We start from the raw sequence: 15396 nt of genomic DNA, 5'->3' as shown, positions 1-15396 counted from the left end.
CATCTTTGAGATAAGCTTGTCAATATTTCACATATATGTTCTGCGGATTATGATATGTATCTCAAAGGATTACCTGAGAAAGATCAAAAGTTTATTAGTTCTATGCGGCTAAGTACTCAAAAGGAGAAGCTCCTCGATATCCTTTGACAAGACGTTACCTAGCCAAACTCATGTACGATGATGTAAGTGTATTGTTGAAGGCATTCTATTTGATGCATCAAATTTTTTCATAGTTGTATCTTAAATATTTTTTAATATGAAGGTCCAAATAAGTAAGAAGCTTGCTTCAAGTCTCGATAAAAAAAGGCATGGGCTTTCAAAGGATGATCTTGAAAAATAAGAAGTGAAGATCATGAATGATGTAATACACAAATTTATTGAACACTTTGGGAAGGTAATTAGAGGATTTTAAAACTTTATTCTTTTGATTGATGAGGGTTACTTTGGTATAAAAGTAATTTTGCATTTTCTTTTAGCATGTAGTTGCTTAACATCGTGGTCCTGGACCTCCTGATTCGATTGAAAAAGTGTTGTTCTTGAAATGGGGAGAAGATAGTTGGGCTACTTTGGAGAAGCTAAACTTGATTGCTATATATGACGCACCTGTTGAAAGCAATATTCTTTGGTTGTCTTTGCTTGAAGCTAATAAGATCACAAGGTCGGCTTATGGACTTCAAAAAGGAGATCACATTTTTTGCAAGTGAGTTTTTAAAAGTATAAGCTTTTCACACAACTCTATGTTATGTAATATTAGTCTATTATTATGAGAGTTCTATTGTCTTTTTTTAAAATTAAAGCTGGATTCGTAGAGAAGGGCTTCTTATACGTGTTTTGGAGAGACCAAAAAGCTTGTGGAAGATATGGTCAATGTTAAAAGAGGTATTGTGTTGCCTTATGAGTGTACGATTTTGTACTATTTTGATGAGATAAAGTATGAAGCAAGGCCGCATCTCATTCCCCTTGAAGTATCTCTTGAAGCAAAGACAAAATATGTGGAGAAGAAAGCATTGAAAAACTTTGAGAGTATGCGCATTGCGACTCAACGTTTGGCTTACAGGTTTCTCTTTTGTGCTATAACTCTTGGTTTGTTGCAAAATTAAGTAGGATCTTTGAATGTGATGGTTTGCTTTGTAGAATTTGTTGTGATTAGTGTCTAAAGGTCATCTACCGGCTCTACTATTTTTGGTAAAGCAATGGGCCCTTCTCTCATCAAAGGATGACTGCATGTACTCATTGGCTTTACATTAATCAATTGCTTGGGAGATGGAGAACTGCCCATGGTGGATCGATATGGCTAGAGGTCATATTCTTGAACGAGAGAAGGAGCTTCATGAGGCCATGCAGAACCAAGGTTCAAGAGATCAGGAGCCACCATCTACGCATGCTACAGTACCTAAGTACTCTCTCTTCTTGGGGAGTTTGGAGAATCCCATAGGTGTGAAGTTGTTGAACTGTACCTTATAGAGCGGGATTCCCATGGCTTGTTGTAGCTCGGTGACAATATAATCCACAAGCATAGGAGCATCATTAGTAGCACCTTCATATGAAAAATAAAAGTCATCAATATTCATTCTACTCTCTTTATTATTGTCAGCCATGCTAACAAAATTTAGGTGTATGCTAACTTATTCTTTGGTAGCTTAAAACCCTCTCGCAAAAAGCTTTTAGGACCTCTCCTCTTAAACAAGAAAAGAGAAACCAATAGCTCTGATACCATTGTAACAAAATTAGGCTAATAACATTGATTGTAGCGGAATTTAAATCACAATAGTGAGCATTTGATTAAGAGAATTCTGAATGAAGATAGAGAGGAAGTGCTTGATTAAAGATACCAATATAAACATGACACCTAGTTAGCTTAGCACGAACAATACTTGTAAAAGAGAGAGAATTAGAGAAACTGACAAAATTGAGGACCAGATTTACTTAGAGCCGGTCCCCCCTCCAAAAGGATTTTGTATTATGTGTTCTTCCATAAAGAGAGACTTGGTGCAATGCATTCTTTGTGTTCCTTGAGACCTTGTTGATGCCATGAAGATGGAAAGCTTCATGCACCAATATTATACCCAATACAACAATTAAACTTACTTGTAGTAGCATAAACTTGTCCTCGGCCTCAATCCCGAAACCTCAAACACCTTCAAAGGTGAAGAAAGCTGGCAGGGAGTGAGGAAAGTGAAGAGGAAGAAGATGTAACATACAAGAAACAAGTATTCTCCTTACCATAGATTAATCTTAGATCTTAGCTTAGCATAGTAATGTAGATCGTAGAGAAGATGAGCATGCCATTGAAGCTTGACTCTTGCTTGGATTTGCATTCCATAGCCACGAGGTGTTGGTGTAGGCTCTCTATTACTTAAGCTTAGAGAAGGAGATGGAGTTCTTGCTCAACACGAGTTGTGTGATTGTGTGTGGTTGAGTATGCAAAAAATGTTACCATATACATGTGGTCGTGATATGTGTGAACACACTTAGGACCGCCGGGGCATTTTTTTCCTCACTAAGATGTTTTTTCCCCCGTGCACTATATATACGCCCATCATTCTAGGGCTATCTATTTTTCCATTGCACACTAAGTAAAACACTCTCTGTTGTGTGCCTTAAGCTTCCTTTGTCTTCTCCAAGCCGTGTGTGCTTTCCTGCAACCCTAATTCCAACAATTAATATTAGAGCAGGTTGCATCCTCCTTGACTTCGCCACCAACAGCTCCAGCACATGCCTGCTGTGAGCTTTGGTGAGCGTTCGGGTCGACAAAAATATCGGGCTCACTCAAAGAGCTTAGTCTGCTAAGACTTTTGATTCAGGCTCATTTTGGCATCCGTTTCCACTACAGACAGTACTGCACATGCTATTTCGTCATTTTGTGTAGAAAATTTGTCAGTGCCGTTTTTTGCATAACAGGTCCCTTACGGTCTTCTACGGTTTGTGCTATATAGTACGTGTTGTTCCCGCTCTCCTTCTCCTCTTTTTGGGCAATTTTCACATTAGGTGCAACATTTACCATGGCTGATAACAACACAGATGTGTTCAAGAGGTTTGTTGCCGAGGAAAAATTGAATGGGGACAATTACCCTATGTGGGCTTATATGATGCAACATGTTCTTGTGTCAAAGGGCATCTGGAACATTGTGCAGGGCATTGATGTACTTCGTGGTTTAGAGGATACAAGCGATGTTGAGGATGTTGCAAGTCTTGCTGCTGTGAGAGTTGTTTTACCTACGACAGAACAAGCTTGTTGGGATGTAAAAGATGCACACGTTCATGCATTGATTGTGTTGTCTATGAAGCACACCATTACTCCTCACATTCGTTCAACAAAATTTGCAAAATAGGCTTGGGATTATTTGGCCGGTCTTTATGCAAGCCGTAATGAGGCAAAAAATTGCGTTGCTGCGTAAAGAGCTAGAGTCAAAGAAAATGCATGAGGAAGATGATATGGACACTTTCCTTGCTGGTGTCAAGGATATCAATGAGCAAATTATTTATGCAGGTGAAGTTATTTCAGACAGTTACCTTATGCAGACTGTTCTTGATGCCTTGCCAAATTCTTACCAGATTTTTAATGGTACTTGGAGACTCATGACCCAAGGAAATCCTGAAGTTGTCAAGTTTAATGCATTGTGTACATTGTTGTTACAAGAGTCACTTTCCAGAGAAAATAGGACTAGACAGCCTGCAATTGAACAGGCTTTTATTGATGCTCAAAGAAAAGGTTGTAGCCACTTCTTATGGTTCTTTTGCGAGTGGAAAATCACATGTTCCTAATGCTTCTGCTGGCAACAATTTGTTTGGAAATTCTGGTGATAAGGGAAAAAAGAAGATGTGTTGCCATTATTGTAAAGCTGATGAGCACTTGATCAAGCAGTGTCCTAAGTTGAAGGCCAAAGAGGCTAAGAAGAAAGAGGGTGGTTCCACTGCAAATGCAGCTATTGTCGAGTCTTCTGTGAAAGGAGACTGTGATGTTGATGTTGATGCAGAATGGGCTTTTAGTGCAGAGTGTACCTATAATCTTGTTGTTCATGATGCATGCATGTCAGTTGCTGCAGATTCACATGTGTGGTATTTTGACAGTGGTGTTACAAAGTACATTACCTCACATTGTGATTTGTTTACCTCTCTTGAGTTTGTCCCTCATGGGAATTCAATAACTTGTGCTAACAATGCCTCTTATCTGGTTCAAGGAGTTGAAAAGAATTGTGCTTATTGCTGCAAATGGAAGTTCTTGCACACTTGTTGATGCACTTTGTGTACCTGGGATCAAGAAGAATCTTTTGTCTGTATCTGCACTTGCTAGACTTGGACTTGTAGTCAAATTTGTGGATGACAGATGTACAATACATGATCTTAGTTTCGGTGATGAAACTGTTGCATCTGGCATTTTAGGCCATGGGCTGTATAAGCTCACTTTGTATGACAAGTGTGGGCATAATTTTGCAAATGCAGTTGTGGACTCAAAGACTATTTCATTTGCAAAACTTGGCATGTACGTTTTGCATATCTGAATTTTGCGAGTTTGCTGCACTTGCAGAAATCTGATATGGTTGCTTCTTTGCCACCTCTTGAAGCACCTGTCAAACATGTTTGTGAAGGATGTATTTTGGGTAAGATGCAGCGTTCGAAGTTTCCCAAGGATGGTTAAGTTAGGGCCACATGTAGGTTGCAACTTGTGCATAGTGATGTTTGTGGACCCATGCAAACTTCGTCCTTGGGAAATTACCTTTACTTGGTGACTTTCATTGATGATTACTCCTAGCATGCATGGGTTATTCCGCTTAAAGCAAAGTTCAAAGTATTTATCTGCTTCAAATAATTTTTGGCTATGGCTGAAAATGTCTCGAAATGTACTATAAGCACCCTCCGTTCTGATCGGGGGGGGGGAGTATATGTCTCATGAATTTAATGCATTTCTGGCTAGTCATGGGATAAAACACCAATGTATAGTGCCTTATACGCCTCAACAAAATGGTGCCGCTAAGAGGAAAAACAGGTCACTTACGGAAATGACACAATGTATGGTCAAAAGTCAAGCTTTGCCGCATTCATTTTGTCTTGAGGCCATCATGTCTGCCACTTATGTACTAAACAGGTGTCCTACAAAAGCTTCACAGTCTATTACTCCTTATGAAGCATGGCATGATAGAAAGCCTTCTATTGAGCACATGCATGTTTTTGGTTGTTTGGCATATGCTCTGGTGCCACAAACACATCACAAAAAATTGGATGATAAGGCTGTCAAATGTATTTTTGTTGGTTATAGTGCTGAAAGCAAAGGTTCCAAGTTGTATAATCCATAAACAAAGCGTATTCTGATTTCACAAGATGTAGTGTTTTTGGAAAATTCTATTCAGCCCTTGCTGTCATCATGTACTAGAGACAATAATGTAATCTCACATGACATTTATGACACTTTATTGCCTCTTTTTAGTGGTGGAAGTTCGAATGTAAATTCCAATGAGGCAAATAAACAACCTAGGGGGGTTTCTAAAAATGTTACAGGTCAGCCTATTACTGATGCAGATCAACCTACATGATGTTGAGGAACCTCTGTCTTTTGATGAAGCACAAAATTCAAAAATTGCATGGCTGCCATGCAATCATAATATGATGCACTTATAGAAAATGACACATGGACTTTATGTGATTTGCCTCCTGGAAAAAAGGCCATTGATACGAAGGGGGTTTACAAGTTGAGATGCAAGCTGGATGGTGAGATTGATCGCTATAAGGCTTGACTTGTTGCAAAGGGTTATGCATAGCAAAAAGGCATAGATTATGAAGAGACTTTTACTGCCACTTGTCGTATGACTACTATGTATTTTTTGTGTGCATTGGCAACTCATTTTGGTCGGGATGTACATCAATCAGACATTGTTACTGCTTTCTTGAATGGTGACATATTTGAGGAAGTTTATGTAACGCAGCCTCGTGGTTTTGTCAAGAAAGGACAAGAGGATAAGGTGTGCAAATGTAACAAAGCTTGTATGGGTTGAAGCAATCTCCGCGTGCTTGATATGAGAAGGATGACACTCATTTGGTCAAACAAGGCTTTCGTAACAGTCTAACAGAAAGCACATTGTATGTAAAGCGTGAGGGTGATGTACTTCTCATTGTGGTTCTTTATGTAGATGATTTGCCGATCACTGAACCAAATGAGAGACATATTGTTGAATTTACGACTGATTTAAATGCTACTTTCAAGATGAAATATTGTGGGCTGTTGCATCATTACTTTGGTATACAATTTAAGTAGTGTGATGGTGGTATTGCCTTGTGTCAGAAAAGTTACATAGAGACATTGCTATGTAAGGTTGGACTTAAGGAGTGCAAACCTATTGCCACTCCTATGGAAACATGTGTGAAATTGAGTCTTCATGATGATGGTGATCCTGCAGATGTCACTCTTTACCAAACTGTTGTTGGATGCCTCGTTTATGTATGCAACACGAGGCCGGATATTCAATTTGCAGTGTCAAGAGGATTTTCCGCTACTTGAGTGGCACTTTACGTCGTGGCTTGTTTTATCCCAAGGGGGGATCATTGCCGCCATACTTACATGCTTTTTCGGACTCAGATTGAGCTGGTTGTTTTGACACGCGAGTGTCCACAAGTGGTTTTTGTTTCATGCATGGCAGTTCATGTATATCATGGTTTAGCTAGACGCAACCTACTGTGAGGCTGAGTACATGGCAGTCTTCACCACAACGGTTGAGCGTGTATGGATTAGATGCCTTATGGCTGATTTGGGTGTTGGATAAGACACTGCCAACACTATCTACAATGACAATCATAGCACATTGGCAGTTGCGAGGAACCCAGTTTTTTATGCTCACAGAAAGCACATTGAAGTGCATTGCCACTATATCAGGGGAGGCTCTCAACAGGAGAGATCAACTTGGCTTATGTGCCAACACAGGACAAACTTGCAGATCTTTTCACAAAGGCACTGTCTCTTGAGAAGTTCGAAGCTTTCCGCAAAGCTTTGGGCTTACTCCCCTTTGTGGACTGATCATGTCCTTAAGGCATGGCACTTCCCTTTACTCATGAGCTAGCTCTTGTTCACCGCATCACCAAGGGGGATTTGTTACCATATACATGTGGTAGTGCTGTGTGCGAACACACTTAGGATCGTCATGGCATTTTTTCCCTCACTAGGAGGGTTTTTCCCCCATGCATTGTATATACGCCCATCATTCTAGGGCTATCTATCTTTCCATTGCACACTAAGTAATATACTCTCTGTTGTGTGCCTTGAGCTTCCTTCGTCTTCTCCAAGCTGTGTGTGTTTTCCTGCAACCCTAATTCCAACAAAAAACGAGAGCCCCTTCTTGCCTTGGGCACCCCCCCCCTCTTGCAAATACTCATACTTGCATCCTATTGGTCCATGCCAAGGCTTAGCCAATGAGAGATAGCAAGCAAAGTGTGTAGCTTTGTGACGACTCCTTAAGTGCATACAACTCATCATCTGCATACCTTCATCCAAGTCTCCTTTTTTTTAATTCCTATATTCAACTGGCCAATAGGAATTAAGCTAGCTTTGAGCTGCTTAATTCTCATTGGACCCCCTGGTAGACTGTTCAATAGGAATTAGGGGGGACCTCATTTCTCGTTGGTTCTTTTAATAAGTTTTTTTAAAATGTTAAAGCTCAATTTACTCAAGCTTAATTCTCATTTGTCCTTGACATAGGCAATCAAATAGGATTCATGTTTCATTGGGGGCAACCTGTTTAGGAGCCTGACATGTGTCCTTTATGCCTTATGTGAAAAAGGGGATCTCTTGTAGTGTGTGTGTGTGTGTTCTCTCTCATCTTCTACAAGGAGGGCTCGCCCCATGCAAGTGGGAGTGTCCTCTTGGCCACTTGCATCCACTCGGTGACCATAGTCCAAATTTACAGAGGTTTGAAATACCTACGATAGGCAATAGTCACCCCTTTGGTCCTAGGCCTAAAGGCTTTTAACACTAACCTTTGGAGGCTTTAATGAAGCTTACCCTAAGGTCTTTTGAAGCTCCACTAGATGCACATTGCTCTTTGGAAGGACATCTCCATTCGAATCCCTAACTTCTCTCCTTTTGATCCCCTACTGAGATAGATAGGTCTAACAACACATACCAATATTCTAGCTCTTGAATCTTGGGAGCTGTTTACCCTCAAATTTTGTTTTAAAACCAAACACAACCAAAAAGTAAACATCAACTTGCAAGCAATCCATGTTCAATGTCTATAATATGAAAAAGAAAGGGCAAGGGGTACATATTGTGCACGTAGGTGTGGTGGTTAGTGTGTGAGGGTTGGACCAAGGAGGTTATGGGCTCAAGTCATGAGGCGTGACCTAGTTAGTGTGCCATCCATGTTTTACTTTCAACCAAATTTAATCCTCCTCTAGATGATCGACTCACACCGTCGATCCCTTGGCTCTCTCTCTCTCTCTCTCTCTCTCACACACACACACACACACACACACACACACAGGGGAGATTTTGAGAGTGACACTTGTCATAAAAACTAATATCTAACTTTTCCAAATCATTTTCTCATGTTAAAGTAATCATTTAATATGGGAAGATAAAAGGGGAACATTGTGGCAGTAGCAATACTAAATCCCCCATGTCCGGCCATTCCTCTTCCCCCACCTTTTACTATACATGTTACTTAGATGGCCTTTGCATAGGCCCAATAATTTGGAAGGCCATCCAAATATACAGAGATCCTTCAACAAAGAAATGCAGTTGCATACACGATATAAGTAGATAAATGTGGAAGACTGTTTCTAGAGCATGCATGCGCAAGTTGCAACTCTCACTGCATTTTTTGTCTTTATAAGGAATTGATAATTGCTAGTGTGAGAGGCACATCTTTAGTTTGTGGGGTGGTTCTACCACCCCCATCCTAGTGGCAAAACAAGGTTGCACCTTTTGAAAGATTCTTCATTTGTGGAACACACTAAACATCTGGGAGGCCATATAGAGGTGCTATCATCACGTGTATGAGAAGGCGCTCTTAGGCTCCCCTCGTTCACAAGAGGCAGAGACACTGGTATTATTTTCATTTTCCAAATCTCGCTGCTCCAATGAGTGTAGCGTGGTGGTAGAGAAAACTGCTTGGCAACAGTTCAACATGCATGATCCCCATGATTCAGGAGGTATGAGGGACGGCAGGGGGTGACAACTTTGCTTTAGGCACTTATTTAGCCTATACAAGCGACCGATTTCTCTATTTACGAGATGAGGTTTCGAAAAGGTTTCTAAATCTTGCCCCCCTCCCTCCCCAACACTCTCTCTCTCTCTCTCTCTCTCTCTCTCTCTCTCTCTCTCTTTGTACGCGCACACGCCTTCGCATACGATTTGGGCGGGTAGCTCCTCGCACATGCGCGCGATATCGTTTGCTTCGGGATCTTAAGATCCTGGCTTGTCGTAAATTGAAATGTGCGAAGCACTTCACAGCTGAGAGGTGGATGCCCTCAAAGAAGAAGCGATGGCTTCCCTCTTCGCGATCGGCGTTGCAGCAGTATGCACTTGCGGTGCTGTAGTGCTTGCCCTCTGGCATATCTACATGCATCTCACAAACTACACAGAGCCCACGTATCAACGGTATACTGTGCGCATCATCTTCATGGTTCCGGTAAGTCATCCATTCTTTGTTCACAAATCAGAAGCAGAATGCTGATGCTGTTGAGATTGCCAGCATTAAAAGATGATGTAAAATTCAGAAATTTTTGTATGCTTGCAGTCCAACAAATGATATGATAACAAGAATTTGCCCGCTATTAGTCCAAAGTTTATTCATACTAGTAAGGCTGGCGGTGAACACACTCTCTCTCTCTCTCTCTCTATGTGTGTGTGTGTGTGTGTGTCGCTGTGTGGCCGGGGGCTGCAGGGAACACTCGCTGCTTCAAGGAGCTCTTGCCACGTGGGGGGGGGGGGGGGGGTAGTATAGATAGTAGCACCATGTTTGTGATTGTCCTGTTTGGGAGCGATAAGATAGATTATTTGTTCAGGAGGTTGGCAATGGGCCTTGTTTCTCCAAGCGGCGGTTTTTGCGTTCATAAGTGTTTGCACATGGAAGCTATTTCTTCATTGAATGCGCTATGACTTTGTGCTTTCCACCATGAAGGATTTTTGAAACAAGTGTGAAAACTACTTTGAGTTTTGACATGTGTTCTTTGTTTTCACCATAAAGGTTTTTTGAAAACAAGAGTGGAAGTTTTCTCACTGGCTTGGTTTTTGTAAGGAAAGTTCGCTCGTGAGTGAGGTGCTTTACTACTGAGAGCACATTAAAAGAGGACACTTTTAATCTAAGAGGCACTCTTAAGCATGTGAAAGTTTTACTTTATGCACCTAGAATGTGCCCATATTAATTTCTAGATGTTAAGGCCATGAGATCATGGTAGTCTTCAAGAAGCCTTTGGAAAAATCAGCACTTGACTAAAGACAATGACATCCATAGTGCACAATAGGGAGTTTAGAAAAAGGCAAGATAGTTTCTTTTCAATCCTTATAGACGTATCCTGCCTTGAAGGCCTCCTGTAGTGCTCTTCTCCCAACCAGAAGACGTGGTTATTGGCCATGTTTTCCAACATGGGGAGTGTGGGCTTTTCACCCTTCACTACCCTTGACACTTGTCATGAGAGTTTTTTGCTACTTTTACAACAGATTGGAGCAAATATTTTTGCTACCTTTACAAGTGGAGACAGGGCATGGATCTTTCCGGCAGCTTGGGCAAGTATCTTGCAGCGGGTGGTGAAAGATGAGGTGGTGACATGGACCGGCCTCCCCATCCAGTGGACATCTTGACTGAATGGATCAACTCCTACAGGATCCTCTTGTTACATGAGAACACCAGCCAAGATCTAGAAACAAGAATCCTTCACACTTATATGTTGAGATGAGTTGTCACAAAGGAGGTGTAGTTCCTTTTCAGAGAGTATTGGCCCGTCAACTAGGCGCTTCAGGTGGTACTTTTTTATTATATTGATGAACTCTCACTAATACAACTATTTGTTGTGATTACACACACTCGATCTGATACCATTTGAGTGTCAATGGCACCTTGGCCTTGCTATTTGTTAAGGTTTTGGGCTTTATCCTATACTTGTGTGTAACATCTCTTGTCTATTGGGATACATAGTGGCGTAGAACCATGTGGAAAAGGAACCCAAGGGGTGTGGGTACTCATGGGGTTCATTACTAGAGGGTGTGGTGTCACAAACTGGTGACGTGGCTGCCTATAGGTAGACACGCACTAGCATGGACAGGGGAAAATGCAGTCTGGCTGAGATATCGCACCGGAATTTGTGCAGCATGTTGATGTGGCACTGCCATATCGATCCACCCGATTTCCAGCGGAATTTTTGGCCTGCTCACATGGCAGATTTGCGTATGGAAATTTCTAGCAGCTTTTAGGCCTGCTTTTGGTCCACAATGCTTGGGAGAGAGAGAACTTTACTTTTTTTTAAAAGCCTTGCTTTATTTCACTAAGCCTCGTGAGAGGAATTGCTTGCTTTTAATGGGCAGCTTTTGGAACAGCTTTTGGGGCTCTGCTTTTGGCATCCCTTGTAATCTCTTTATAAGTGTGGGCAGGCCTCCCACTTCTCAGAGCATGTGGATGCAGAGTCTGAGAGTGAGAGCCTCCCACTCCCTTGTACTTTGAGTTGCAGATTAATACAAAAAGAAATACCGAAAGGGGCGCCAGTCTTTGGGACCAATATCTCTAGATACGGAACTCCGTCGGGCTAGTGTCGAATCAATTGTGAACTGTGAAGTGTTTTGAAGTGAATTCTTGTGGTGTCACGGTAGAATCTCGACTTGGAGTGTCCAAAGTCTGTTATAGTGGTATCAGAGCACGGCCGATTTCTCTTCTATCGAGAAATCCGATCCTTTTTACGCGGCACTTTATGGATTCAAGCAGAGACCAGTTGACTTCCTCTGCATCCGGAGATGCAGGAAGAGATCACAAAGAAGATTCACACGAGGAGTATGGCCCGCCTCGGCCTACTGAGGCCGAGCTTGAAGAGATGGAGCGTTGACGATTGATCGACGATGCAACAAAGATGATGCTAAATTTTGCAAAAAACCCAAAATTTGCAATATTTATGAGCCAGACCTCCTTCGACGAGGTGCATTTATAGTGGCATCAAACCACAAAACCACCCCTCTAACCGTCACTGAAGAAACCTCCTACTACAAGGATGTATTCAGAGCAAGAATTAGAAGAGGTGGTTGATGCACGAATTCTCAGCTTTTTGACGCGCAGAACAAAGCAGAAAAGCACGACAAAAAGCAGAAGAAAGGAACTGACTTCCCGGGTGATTTGGGTCGTCAATCTACATTTGCATCTGCAAGAAAGCAAAAGAAGCGTGTTCGATTTGAAGGAGTACCTAGTTCTTTTTTTTTCTTCTTCTTTTGAGAGTTCTTCTAACTCCTCTGACTCGAGCGAAGAAGACAGAAAAGGCAAAAAGCGAAGCAAAAAGCAAATCTTCGGAAAGGGCAAGAAAAAGGCAAAAAAGTCTAAATCTCGCCTAGTTGTTGACAGTTCTATAGAGGATTTGTCTTCGGATAGTTCGGACTTTGACGAAACAATTTTAATGCAAAGAAGAAGAATTTTTATAAAGCCAACCAGTATGACTTTTTGGAAGATAAAAGCAAGAAAGTCCGAGAGTTTAAGGAAGGTGGACAGTCAATTAAATTTGACACGTTTTTTGGTTATAGAGATGCTTCGAAGGCTTTGGCTTTCATACAGTAGTTTGACATAGCTTTCTTTGGAGGGCGTTACTCAGAGCACTCCAAGATTCGGAGGGCTACCTCTTACTTCAAGGGAAATGCTCTAACTTGGTGGTCCACGCTTTTATTGAACAAGACAACACCAGTTAAATTGCTGAAATTCAAAAGCCTTTTTATTTCTTCTTAGCTGACTCGAGAGTACGAACGCGACATATGAATTGCTTGGAACCATCTTCGGATGACCAAGAAGGATACTTTGGACGCTTATTGCGAGAGATTCTTGAGCTCTTTTCTACCAGCCTCTTCATTTAAGAAGATCTCGTTCAAAGAACAAATTGAGCGGTTTACCTTGGGTCTTCCTACAGAGATCCGAGATCACTGCTTAGAGCAAAAGTCAGATTCCATTAAGGAACTGATGAGTCATGCGAAACGGGGTTTTGCCATTCACTCAGGCAGTTGGACCTACCCCACAAATGAAATCATGACGCGGAGCGAACAGACTTCGAACAATGAAAGTAGAAAGAGAAAGAGCAACTCAGAAAAGAAAGAAAAGGATAAAGAGGAAGAGCAACCGAGAAAAGAAAGAGAAGGATGCACGACCCAAACTCACTTTTCGAGAGCTAGCTCTCTACATCAAAGAGGGGAAGTGCTTTGGATGCGGGGAAACTGGGCATATCTCTGCGAAGTGCCCTAAAAAGGCACCGAAAGAACAAAAGGACAAGGATGACGACAGGCCCGAAGGTTCGAAAGCAGCCGAGGAACGTGGACGAAAAGGCAAGATGAAAACAGGACTGGTCCTAGATTGCGTGGGTACTGACCCAAGCACGATGGACGAGAGTACAGAACTTTGCCGAGCATGGGGCAAAGTGAAAGACCAAGAAGCCCTGATCTTCTTTGATGGAGGAGCCAAGGCCAACTTCATTTCACCTGAATTGGCGGCGCGGCTTGAGATCACAGCCCGATCGGATGGGACCACTAGCAGAGGCAGTTCTAGCGGCACCCGACAGGGACGTAGCCATTACACGTGTCATTGGCAAACTTCGGTTGCATTGTCAGGGGTATTTGGGGCATGAGGACTGCTGCATAATGCCCTTGGAAGGTTGTGATGTCCTCTTGGGAATTTCCTGGTACCACAAGAACAACGCCGTGGTTGACTATCGGGCGAGAAAAGCGACTTTGACTACAGAGAAGGGCAGAACCATTGTACTTATGTAAAACTTAAGGGCGAGTCTGTCCCTATTGTATCGACTTCGGCCGTTTCAAAATTAATGAAATCCAGTCTGTTTGTTTACTCGATCTTTTTGAGAGAGATGAATGATGAGAATAGGACAAATATGTCTGAACTTGATGAAGAACACCAAGATTTTCTCCACACTCGTGCCGATTGCTTTTCAGAGGGCCTGCCAGGCGAGTTACCACCCGCTCGTCTTGAGGATCATACCATTGATATGATATCTGGAAGCACACCACCGAACCGACCACCTTACTGAGTGAGCGGAGCCTAGAATGAAGAAATTATGAACCAAGTGAAAGACCTCTTGGAAAAGGGTCTTGTCCAGCCTAGTACTTTACCATACTACTCTCCAGTGTTGTTGGTTTTGAAGAAAGACAGATCTTGGAGAATGTGCATCGAATATAGAGCTCTCAACAAAATCACCATCAAGAATAGATTTCCGATTCCTAGAATCGATGATATGCTTGACCGACTACAGGGATCCTCGTGCTTTAGCAGGATCGACTTGAAGAGTGGATATCATCAGATCCGAATCGCGCCAAGAGATGTCTACAAGACAGCTTTTCGGACGACTTTTGGGTTATTTGAGTTTTTGGTGATGCCTTGTGGCCTAACCAATGCTCTTGCGACATTTAACCGGATGATGGACATGATTTTTCAAGAGTACAGACTATTTGTTGGCACTTTCTTTGACGACATCATTGTTTTCTCCAAGGATGAGACAAAACATAGAGAACATCTGCTTCAGGTCTTTCATGCATTACGAGATCACAAGTTGGTGATTAATGCGAAGAAAAGCGATTTTTTCCTACCGGAGATACACCTTTTGGGACACATTGTCTCAGTAGCAGGAGTGCAGATGGACCCAGCCAAGATAGAGACTATCTGTGACTGGCCCGATTTGAAGAATGTCCATGAAGTTAGAAGCTTCTTGGGTTTGTCTTCGTACTACAAGTGGTTCATAAGAAAGTTTGTAGAGGTTGCTTCCCCTTTGCATATCTTGACACAGAAAGGAGTCCCTTTCTCGTGGGGACCCACAGAGGTGACTGCCTTTTAGACATTGAAAGTGAAATTGACTACAAGACCAGTTTTGACTTTGCCAGACTTGCAGAAGTCATTTGAAGTATATTGTGATGCTTGTGGTCATAGTCTGGGTGCGGTCTTAATGCAAGAAGGCCATGTCATTGCCTACGAGAGCCGATTGTTCTCAAGGCCGGAATTGACAACACAAATTTATGAGAAAGAGCATTTGGCGGTTATTTATGCTGTTACTGAGTGGCTACATTACCTACTTGGAGCGGATTTTACTGTCTTCACAGACCACTAGAGTTTACGCTACTTCTTGTCACAGAAGCACCTATCGGAAGAGCAGATGCGGTGAGCGAATATCTTGTCACAGTTTCACTTCCAGATTCTCCATGTGTAGGGACAAATGAATTTGGTGGCA

The 15396-nt window shown here is 42.1% G+C and overlaps 1 protein-coding gene across 1 annotated transcript in view; it reads left to right on the top strand.

Moving 5' to 3' along the window:
* Positions 1-9270: 9270 nt before the first annotated feature.
* Positions 9271-15396, top strand: part of LOC147458966 (uncharacterized) — a 75895-nt gene continuing 69769 nt past the window's right edge. Inside the window, exon 1 of the mRNA XM_086510375.1 lies at positions 9271-9617. Coding sequence (XP_086366501.1) covers positions 9471-9617 — 147 coding nt within the window. The 5' untranslated portion in view covers positions 9271-9470. The remainder of the gene's footprint in view (positions 9618-15396) is intronic.

The sequence above is a fragment of the Adiantum capillus-veneris genome, chromosome 4 (assembly GCF_014529385.1).
Source record: "Adiantum capillus-veneris isolate H3 chromosome 4, ASM1452938v2, whole genome shotgun sequence".
Taxonomy (NCBI): domain Eukaryota; kingdom Viridiplantae; phylum Streptophyta; class Polypodiopsida; order Polypodiales; family Pteridaceae; genus Adiantum; species Adiantum capillus-veneris.
The sequence above is the reverse complement of the archived record's forward strand: the minus strand, read 5'-3'. Positions and strand labels throughout refer to the sequence as shown.